The sequence below is a fragment of the Micropterus dolomieu genome, linkage group LG17 (genome assembly GCF_021292245.1).
Source record: "Micropterus dolomieu isolate WLL.071019.BEF.003 ecotype Adirondacks linkage group LG17, ASM2129224v1, whole genome shotgun sequence".
Classification (NCBI taxonomy): domain Eukaryota; kingdom Metazoa; phylum Chordata; class Actinopteri; order Centrarchiformes; family Centrarchidae; genus Micropterus; species Micropterus dolomieu.
This window is the reverse complement of record NC_060166.1, coordinates 8,316,318-8,326,614: the sequence shown is the minus strand read 5'-3', so window position 1 is coordinate 8,326,614 and position 10,297 is coordinate 8,316,318. Positions and strand designations below refer to the sequence as shown.

The 10,297-nt window shown below is 40.7% G+C and overlaps 1 protein-coding gene across 2 annotated transcripts in view; it reads right to left on the bottom strand.

The window, feature by feature from the left end:
- Positions 1-10,297, bottom strand: part of inpp5ka (inositol polyphosphate-5-phosphatase Ka) — a 12,734-nt gene continuing 2,437 nt past the window's right edge. For both annotated transcript variants that reach the window (XM_046073270.1, XM_046073271.1), the window contains exons 3-13: positions 7,927-8,031; positions 7,734-7,842; positions 7,521-7,637; positions 6,705-6,880; positions 6,344-6,455; positions 6,151-6,260; positions 3,896-4,127; positions 2,726-2,863; positions 2,557-2,640; positions 2,368-2,472; positions 1-2,233 (exon numbers count right to left, since the gene is read on the bottom strand). In XM_046073270.1, the coding sequence (XP_045929226.1) occupies positions 2,138-2,233; positions 2,368-2,472; positions 2,557-2,640; positions 2,726-2,863; positions 3,896-4,127; positions 6,151-6,260; positions 6,344-6,455; positions 6,705-6,880; positions 7,521-7,637; positions 7,734-7,842; positions 7,927-8,031 (1,384 nt within the window). In that variant the 3' untranslated portion in view covers positions 1-2,137. The remainder of the gene's footprint in view (positions 2,234-2,367; positions 2,473-2,556; positions 2,641-2,725; positions 2,864-3,895; positions 4,128-6,150; positions 6,261-6,343; positions 6,456-6,704; positions 6,881-7,520; positions 7,638-7,733; positions 7,843-7,926; positions 8,032-10,297) is intronic.

Here is a 10,297-nt window from a genome sequence, read left to right as displayed (position 1 = left end):
TGAGGCTTTAGAGATTTAATAGTTGCATTTGCAAAGCTATAAATGTATTGTTACAGTACATTACAACATTTCTATTTGATAAAATAAGCCACTTGTGACATCAATTGGCTGATGTAACTGATTCCAGCCAGCCAATAACACCACAAATCAGTACAGAGGCTCTTCACGTTTCGGCCAGCAATATCTTATATCAAGTGCATGAGTGGCGATGCCATGTTATGATAACTAATGATGAATATCAATAATATATATTGTATCAAAATTGAGCAGCATAGTACAGTACACTCAATGTAAAGCAAGAATCGTTTCAAAGGCACTTGCTGAAGACATACTGTTTTCTAAAAGCAAAACATTTACATTTTCTCTTAATAATAACCTTATTTCCTATAAATATTCATATTATAAACATTCACATTAAACAGTGCAACATATCTGTATGGTCTCTGCTGTGATACCACAATCAGTCTGAAAAAGGAATAATTCATATTCCAAAAAATAAAATAGAAAACTGCAAGGTGCTGGTGGGCTAATTTAATCAAAACTGCTAAATCACTTCCTATAGCGGCTCATTCACAACACTAAGGTGAGATATGCTGTGTGCTCTATAAATATTTTAAATAACATAAATTCAGCTTACATACTACAGTTCAATGCTTTCAGGACAGTACACAGATCAGTGCTGTAGGACTAATAATTCTCTGCATATTTCTAAATAAACAGCTCTTTATCCAATACAACATACTGTTTTTAAAACTAAGAAATTGGAAAGGGAGGACAGAGTCAGATCATCTTCTCTTATTGAAAGGAATAGTTCACCTCTATAAATTTGAATTTCTCTTTATTTCTGTATTAAAGAAAATGTCTGTAGGCCCATCAGGCACACAGTACTACTGAATTACAACTCAAATTACTGAAAAAAAACAAACAAAAAAAACAGTCAGCAAAATAAAGCAGAAAATGTTCATAACATTTCTCCTAAAACTGCGTAATACAAATGTTCTGGTCATTGCAGTGCTAGTAGATCACTGGTGGGAAGGAGAGGTTATTTGAGAGAGAGCTGGGATTGAAGCACTTAATGTTCAGTGGTCCTATGAACTTCAGAGTTTTAGGTGACGTTGGCTGACTATTGCCTCCTAAAGTTTTGAAGCTCTGATTATCTTCTGAACAAGAAGCACTTTTATCCGTTTAAGCTTTAAGTCAGACAGAAATGTGGAAAATAATGAGGCAATTCCTGTTTTAGCTCCTTCTCCAGTATCATACAGGCTTTGCCATGATCATACAAATCAGTCATTTATATCTACAGACTGGCTTCAAAGGAACCAGTCCCTTCCTGTTTGCAAGTAAGCAGTGAACATTCATTTGCTCATTTTCCACAGCAAAATAATTTATTCCTCAGGAACACATTGATGTGAAAACCAAAATGGGCCAGTGAGCTTTGTTCATTTTGTTACTCCCTTTTCATAATTGTAGCAGTCAGGTGAAGTTTCACTGGGTTGCTTTTACCTGTCCAAACAAGCCAAACCTACATGTTCAGTGTTCCTGCTCACCAAGCCAGCTGTGAGAGCAAGTTCAGCATTAAAATATGGAGTTCAGACAAATATTTTGAGCCGTTACACAACCTTAAACGTAGGGCTTCCTTTCATTAACGCAAACTGGACTGATCACACAAAACATACCTCACCTTCTATTTTAACAATACGCTTAACCTGTTACCTCCGAGTCCTTGTTAACCAAACCCTCATTCATTCAATCAGAGCCTTTCATCATATTTAATAAAGCTATCTTATACACAGTACAGTGTTTGTTTTTATTAGGCTTTAGGACACAAAGCTGGCACTTCTTTGTTCAATCTAAGGCCAATTTAAATATGAGTTTCTCACACACACACACACACACACACACTTAAGACCAGTAGTTAAAAAGTGTACTGACCACAGATGAGTGAGTAAGTTTTAGCCACACCAGTAGCATTAGAGAGGTCTGTGAGGGTGTGTAACAGCATGAACAGGCAACACTTCCTAATCTGCTCCTTTGAGGACAAGTTAGGAAACACAGTAATTAAAAGCCTTGTTGTTGTTCAGGCAATCCAGGTCCGAATACATTTCTATATCATACCACATCTGTGACTCCTGATAGATCAGTTCAAGGGGTCTTCACTCGCTATGGTTTTGTCAAGTCCGTTGATCTTCTCAGGCACCAAGCCTTCCTCAACGGCTACCTTGGACTCATGGACCTAAAAGAGAGACCAGCAGACCACACTAGTGCTTATGCCAAGGAACTCAGTTCCAAGTTGTCCAACAGGTTTAAGGGAAAATGAATGTGTATCAGTGGATTCATCTTGGTATACAGTATGTGCTCATTACTCACCTTGAATGGTTCACTAATTCCAATGATGCACCGCAGAGTGCTACTGTAGTAACAGAGCACACACTCTCCTCCCCGCACAGGGATTTCCTCTTTACTAACATATACCTACCAAAACAGAGGTACAGTTATAGCACCTGTGGGCTTTTTCTCCAGGTAATGTGTCTAACTCATCAGTGCACGAGTTACTACCTGTATGACTTCGTCATTGAAGGCCACCTCGTCGTCTTTGACCCATGTGTAGGTGATGTAGTCTGACACACAGGTGAATCCAACCTGAATTTCGTACACAGGTTCAAGACTGTCATTCTGAAATATCACATTTAAATTGCCAGTGGGAAACAGCTGTTGTGCGGCTAACCTTATAGAGTCCGATCCAGTCCCACGTACTGGAGGGGAACGGCTGCAGAGGGCTGTAGACAACCATAGCATCAATGTCTGCGCTCCAGTCGCCTTCTGCCTGCAGACGCACCAGTGGAGTATTGTACATCTTCCTCAGCTGGAAGGAAAAATTTTGTAGACATTTAAAGGATAAATCCTGTTATTATAGCCTGGATGTTTTTAAACAGGTTTGGCCACAGCTTCTATCAGTTATGATGGCTTAACCACATGAAGGGGTGACATTGCTAAAAAGAAGAAGTCAGAGAGGGGAAGAAACAGGAGAAGTCAGACAGTCGCATCAGTTTTTATCTCTGGATCTCTTAGATTTCATTCTTATATTTAAATTTTGACCAAGATTTATAAACCTTACAGATGATAAATCAGCTTGTCAGTGCCCTCTGGTGGACAAACTACACAAGGGTCAACTATTTAAAAATTACCTCAAACCTTGCATTTCAGTAATGTTGTTTCTTGGTCGACATAAACACTGATGCCATTGTATCTGGAATTAGATAAAATCGACCTGGCATATTTACTGTTCGACTGTTTCCAGATCTTAGCAATTACTCCGGTGAACATTATCATAATCAATTAAATAAAAAACACGGCCTCAGAATCTTTTTCTATGGACTGGATACGTCCAGCAACATTCTACACTTTTGTTGCTGCAAACAAATCCCAAAAAAAGACCAAAACCAGAAATGTGCCAAGACTTCTCATCTCCAAGCCCATTTATTCCTACCAAGACATTTAAAAATAGGTCACAAATATATACTCTCATTTTTTAACAAGACAAAAACCTCCATATACTCCCTTAAACACATGAGCACAGTAGTTTGTACCAAAAGTTAGATAGGATGATAGTGTTTTTGTTGTGGATTGATTCAAATAAAATTAAAATGTGTGTGTTGATAGTAATGAAGGAATGAGTCACCCAGTGCAACAGTGTGGCTCGCTGATGTGTGTTTGGACAGAGGAATGAGATGTATCAGGCTTTGAATACACAATACTTGTTATCAGGTTTGTTCCCATAACAAAACATGTGTTGATCAATGCTACAATTAATATGTAATACAATCAACTGCATCACCGTCAGAAGGGAGAGGATAAAGGGTGTGCGACAGAAATAGATCATGCAACAGTGTGTCACCTCCAGCGTGAAGACGCCGATGACGGGCTTGTGGTCACTGATGCTGTACTCCATGTTGCTGGTGTACAACTCCTGCCTGATCTTCAGAGGGTACTCCTCATCCTCTTCCAGCTGCCTGACCATCTTAGCATCCAGTCCAACCCTGTTGTCATCTTGCTCGTCAGGGGGCGGGGCTTTGGGTCGGAGCCGCCACAGAATCCTGTCTGTCCAGGCAGGTTTACGCTTCTTACCGCTGGACGGACAGGGAGCAAAAAGGCGGGCTTTAGTCAGGAGACAGCCAACTCTTTACAGCAAGACTCAAAGACATTGTGAGGTGCATGACGGGGTGATGAAGAACAGAAGAATGTGATGGTAGATAATGTTGTACAGTATCTATTTCACAGTGGCCCTGAGGATGGGGTCATGTGAAAGCAGCTTGCAGTTTTTTTCAGAATACGTGTCATGCCTTTCACAAGCTTTCACTGTAGTCGTTCATTACATAAATACCACCCTGATAATCGCACTGAATCGCCATTTTGTTTGACAGAGGTAGTTAGTGAATGATGTGTATGCCCCACTGATTGCATTTTAGTAAACATGGAAGGTGCAGTAGCAGTTGGTTTTTTTTTTATATATATACAAAAAACAAACTCTTCCAGTTGTTGAGCTGTTAAGTTTCAATGATCAACATCAGACCTATTTGAATCACTGAAAAAGCTGGAGATGTGGGCAGCGATTCAGAGGTCTGGAACCAGGTTACCAGCTGACCATATAAACGGACCAAAAACTGAAAGATTTATCAAATTTTTACCTTATAGTACTATATCAGACAATGTGTCAAAAGATGTGGGTGCCTTAGCGCACCTGTGTTTATGCATCCAGCACAACAGGTAACTGTTTGTTCGCAAAAGCTGCTATTGGAATTAAACAGATGAATACATTTCATGCTAATGTTTGAGATCCGTCTAAAGATACTAAATCTGTGATTCTCGTCACATTAAGGCTTCTGCAGAGTGATAATCTGAAAATTAGATCACTAGTGTGTCTTAAGATACTTCACATTCAAGATACGGGTGTGTATTACACTTTGATCTCGGTTACAGGTAAAGTGACATAATTAAAGCACCGTTGAATTTACACAGTGATGCTTACTGGATGAGAAATACACTGATGTAAAACTTTTTATGCTGACTGCCTCTCTCATTGTGTCATGCAAGCTCTCCCTTGAAGGTGGAAACAAACTTGGATTTATCTCCAGCACAAAAAACACTGCAAAATGTAATCTTCAAATGAAGTTGAAACTTCCTTGCAGATTTTTACAGACCAATAAAGTATCTGTCGTAAACTGGGTGATGTCCAGTTCCACACACATATTGAATTATCCACAGTCATAGTATTACCAAAACATCTATTTCTGGCCATGCATGTTATGTAGCAGCTGCTCTGGGACCCAGAGGGATGTACACACTGGCTTTACAAAGAAGCTCTGAAAGCAGTAGGGTGGTATCACACACTGCAGGTTAATATACACTACTCATATTTTGCCTGTTAAAAAGGTACCCTGTGGAGTTTTCTGTGAACAGTTTTATTTACATCTCATAAAACCCAGTTTTATGCATCCATAGCAAATGTGTTGACTATTTAAAAAATCTGCACTGTTTCCATTGCATTATATCCACCAACTGTCAGAAGAAGAAGAAAATCATTGGTCCATAGTGCGACTAGTGGTCAAAAACTCCACAAGGTAACTTTAACAGCAGCAATAGTGCCTCCTCAAACAACAGACCTGTGAGCTCAGACATCTGTAAAAAAAAAAAAAAACAAGCATTTCAGTCTTTTCCTTGAAGAGCCAATCTGACACTAGTCTTGAAAAGACTGTTAGTTTCACCTGCTATTTGTTTAATGTGCAGTATGTTACAGATGAAGATAATCTTCTGTAACCCTTTGAAAGGTTATTAAAACTAAGTTACTTTAACACAGAGAACACTACTTTTAGCATCTTGGTTAAAAGTAGCAAGTGTGCACATACTGAAGTGCAGTTAGGCGCATTAAAAAAAAGGGGTGACATGATATTAAGGGAGATGTGGACACAAATGTGTTTTGAACCCTTACTTAAAGCCAAACCATGTCCTGTAGAACCTGTGAAGTTGTGAAGAGGTGTAGATAAAATATATACAAATGAATATTTGAAGAGGTAAATACTGAAAATAAAAAGTGATTTAAAAAGTATGATTATTTAGGATTGATTATGATGTATGTTACTTGGAAACGGTTACCTGCTGTCATAAGTATCAGAGTTTAAGTCAAACTTGTATGTGGGTTGAAAGTCCAGAGGTCCTTCCTCAAAATCCTGGAGCATCTGTTCTTTCTTCTTCATCATGGTCAACTGAGAACGGCAACACGCACATTTCATTACATCCTAAAGTCAACTATGCTGTAAACAGATGAATGACTCTGCAGGTGTCAAACCTGGTCTTTGCTCCACAGCAGGTGGTAGTTTTGATTGTTGATACAGGAGCGGACAAAGTGCATGCCGTGGTCCTGAATTCGGAAGTTGAGATCTCCAAACCAGAACACCAGCCTGGACCCGAGAGAGGTACAGAGGAGTGAGGACGGACAGCAAGAGAAAGCGTTTGATGGAAAAAGAAATATTGAAGAATTTGAAAGGAAAGAAGAAGATGAATGTGTGACAGTACAGGTTTTATACTAGCAGAAAAAAAACTGACCTGGTGCAGATACAATGAGATGAATGAAGCTTCGAGATCACCTCTAAGATCTGTTATGTGTTTAATTGGGTAAACTGCAGTTTGTATTCTGGGCATCTACTCACCTGTGATCAACAATTCTCTGAGCCTTTTTACAGTCAAAGGTCTGCGTGTCCATGATGTACTCAAACTCATCCACTCTCTCTGTGGCGAATTTCATATGAGCAGCCAGGTGACAGTTGAGGAAACAGAGCGTGTGGCCATAGAAAGAGAGACGGACAGACACGCCTCCTTTGTTACCCTGAGAGACAAACAGGAAGAGAAACAAAAGTTCTGTTAAACTACTGTGCAGTATTGATTTAGATTTTAAACTATGCGAGAGACGAACCAAAGCTTTTAGACGGGGGGAGGGGATGTCTAACATTTACTTCTGCTTCTGTGGTTCAGTTCACAAATGTGACACACCTAGTGCAACACATTCGAAACACATTTTATTCCATCCCTTATGGAAAAGGGAAATGCGCCAATTTTACACATCTAAGTTGTAGTTGTAGAAAGCCTTTCATAAAAGAGGGAGCTGTGTGTAGTCTGATAAATGTCCTCAAGTGATGCCACTTGACTCAGTGTCAGCTGGGGCTGAAGATAACAAAACAATCTGGGGTGTGGAGGTAGAAAGAAGTGAGTTTACCAGACCTCTGTAGCCCGCTCCTCCTCTCTGATAGAGGCTAGAGGCTTGACCGAGGGGGGAGGTGGAGTTGCATTGTGGGTAATGTAGGCCCCAGTATTTGTCAAAGAAGGAGCACGCGTGAAAATAAAAAGACGATATCTCTGGCTCTGCTGCACCGATGTGCTGATTTTCTGTCCACCGTGAGTCTGACAATGTTGTAGAAGTGCAATGATAAGTCAGCAGAGTACTCTTTTAATGTGTGTGTATATCTTACCCAGTAACCGAAAATGCCTGTGCGCGTGTATGTGGCCTGGATGTCTCTGATGAAGGGGACGTGCTCCAGTTTTGAGAAAAAGAGCAGCAGCAGACCCTGCATTCTAATGGATGACACCTGAAACACACACACACAAAGTAATAACAGCACAACATAATACTCTAACAGCCACCAAGGGCTCTCACATTCTTATGAGAAAAAACACTCCTGTACCTTAACGTATTTCCGTGGTGCCAAGGTGGACATAAACAGATGACTCCATGGGTCATTGAATACAATGTCTGACACGAATCTCAGAGGCTTTGAGTACACCTCCTGCAAACTAAAGCACAAACACACACGGCCTTAATTGTCGGGCACTCTGGCCCACATCCAGTTATATAAGAAAATGGCTGAGGCCACCTACCCGATGACGTAGAGGTCTGGACTCTTTGGGGAGTTCAGATGGAGAAGTGAGGTCAAGTCATCAGGAGGATCAGCTGTGGCCACGTTCCACGTCACCATGTGCAGCCTGCGGGAAGACAGAGAAATCATCATGTGTGCAGCACTTGCGTCTAGAGATAGACATAATCCATCATTAATAAATGGGAATGTTTACAACTGAATAAGCTATAAAAGGTACAACAATATACCTTTAAAATATACAGTTACCACCTTACGACTGAAAGTCACCACAGAATACAACAGAACTATAGTTTGAGTTTCATTCAGTGTGGCAAAAACCAAACATGAGCACATCCACCGAGCATAAAAGCTGTTAAAGTAAAAGCACTGTGCTTCTACCAGAAGCAGGTCAGGCTGCCACAATTAACACATAATGAGGGCTGCCATCCTTTCCCCCCAAACTCACAACATCCATAATGTTGCATTTTCTGTGCTCAGCTACGACAGTCAAATGTACGACAGGAATTCAGAAGGACAACGTTCTACTGGAGGTTTCAATCAGCAAGAATCAGTGTGTCTTTTGTTGGCCAGTGACAGAGCAGTTCACTGAACCCAAAGAACATTACTGAAACACTTTAAAGCGAAAAGCAAAAGAGAAAAGAGCTGAATAAAAGGGGATGGAGGAGCATTACTCCTGTACAAAAACACAAACTCTGTTCCCAGCTTCAGCACACAGAAAGGGCAAGAGGTGACATTTGTTCTCCACCTGAAACTGTTCTTTTTCGGCTTGTTGGCTCTCTTGCCACAGACAAGGAAGGCGTTATCCAGCGTCTTTACCACCTTATCGTGCAGCTCGGTTTTGGAGTCCAGGTCATCCACACAGGTCATCAGCTGGTTGAGCCGGTGGCGCAGAACCAATTTGCTGGCCGTTGACTGTGTGGCATCGCTGGAAAGGCTGTCAGAGCGGACGCGCCCTGTGGTGCCTAAAACCCGACGGATTTCATCCATCCTGGCTCAAGTGTTAAATGCAGCGAGGTCAGCTGTCTCCTTGAATGCCCAAGTGTTGAAGCGAGGAAATACGAACGCACAAAGTATTCCCTGAAAGGACCAAAACTGGAAGGCAGTGTACCAAGAAAAATCCAAAATTTGACAAATTTAAGTATGTTTGGATCGTGTGAACGAGAAGAAAACGAGCTATAGACGGACGTTTTGGTAGCTTCTGCAGAATCAAACCACTGAGTGAAATAAGTCCTGGCTCAAGGATTTGGCTGCTCCAGAGTGGGACAGTCATTAGGGAATTGGTTAATTTGTCTACAAGTCTTGGTGTGTACTAAACTATGTATAATCTCATTGTAAAATATTTCAGCATTAGGCCTCTTAAATATTGGGAAACCAACTTGCATCCATGAACATAAAAACACTTTCTCTTTGCAAGCTGTTGAGCCCCCCGGCTGCTCTTTCCCCAAGCAGGATGGCAACACATTGTTTTGTTTTGTTTTTACTTCAAATCCGCATTAGGTGTGCTTTGTTGAGCAACCTAATCCCCCTGTCAGAATGCAGACAGATTTGTAGACTGGCAAACATTGCACTGTTTAGACCTGGAGCACATTCAACTCTAAATAAGGCAGACAATTATGCTTTCAGGAAAGCCTTGTTCTGGTACTGGCGGCAGGCACTGACACCACGAGTCAGTAAACGACTGATCCCAAACCTTTAATTAAATTAGATAACAGAAATAATCCTCAGCTGTAAACTAAAATGTCACATATAAAATGCAAGACTAAAGAGATGAAGAGAAAAGGAGTATAATGTCGACATTGTAAAGCCTGTCTTTCTGATTGACTTTATGGCCAAACTTGAACAATGTCATCATCTCGGTCTAAAGAAAGCAATGCAAACTGGCAGGAACAACACAACATACTGTCCATAAGGACATATCTGAACCAGCTTGTGAAAATATCCCTCTTGCATAGTATTTGGTATTATAAGATATATAAATTGTGTTTGGAACAAAATCTGGGCTCCATTCCACATCCCATCATATTGACCTCCTAATCAGACTACCACGTTCAGGAACTGTTCTCTGACAGACACTTCAAATCACTTGATGCAACAAGACACAGAAGCAGCTCCTTCCCACATGCCATCACTTCTTTGAACAGTGGGCTTATCCATTTACTGTGTGTGTGTGACAGTATAAATGTGCAATAGTTCACTAAGTATATGTCCACTTTCCGTGCATAAGCAATACACACACACATGTACATAAGCTCACTGTACTTATCAACTCACATTTCAAAAGGTGTGCATATCGCATATATAGTAAGTCCAATCATTGTGCACTAACTGTTTGTTGTGCGTGCCCAGATAGGTCTGATGAGTCCAGACATAGT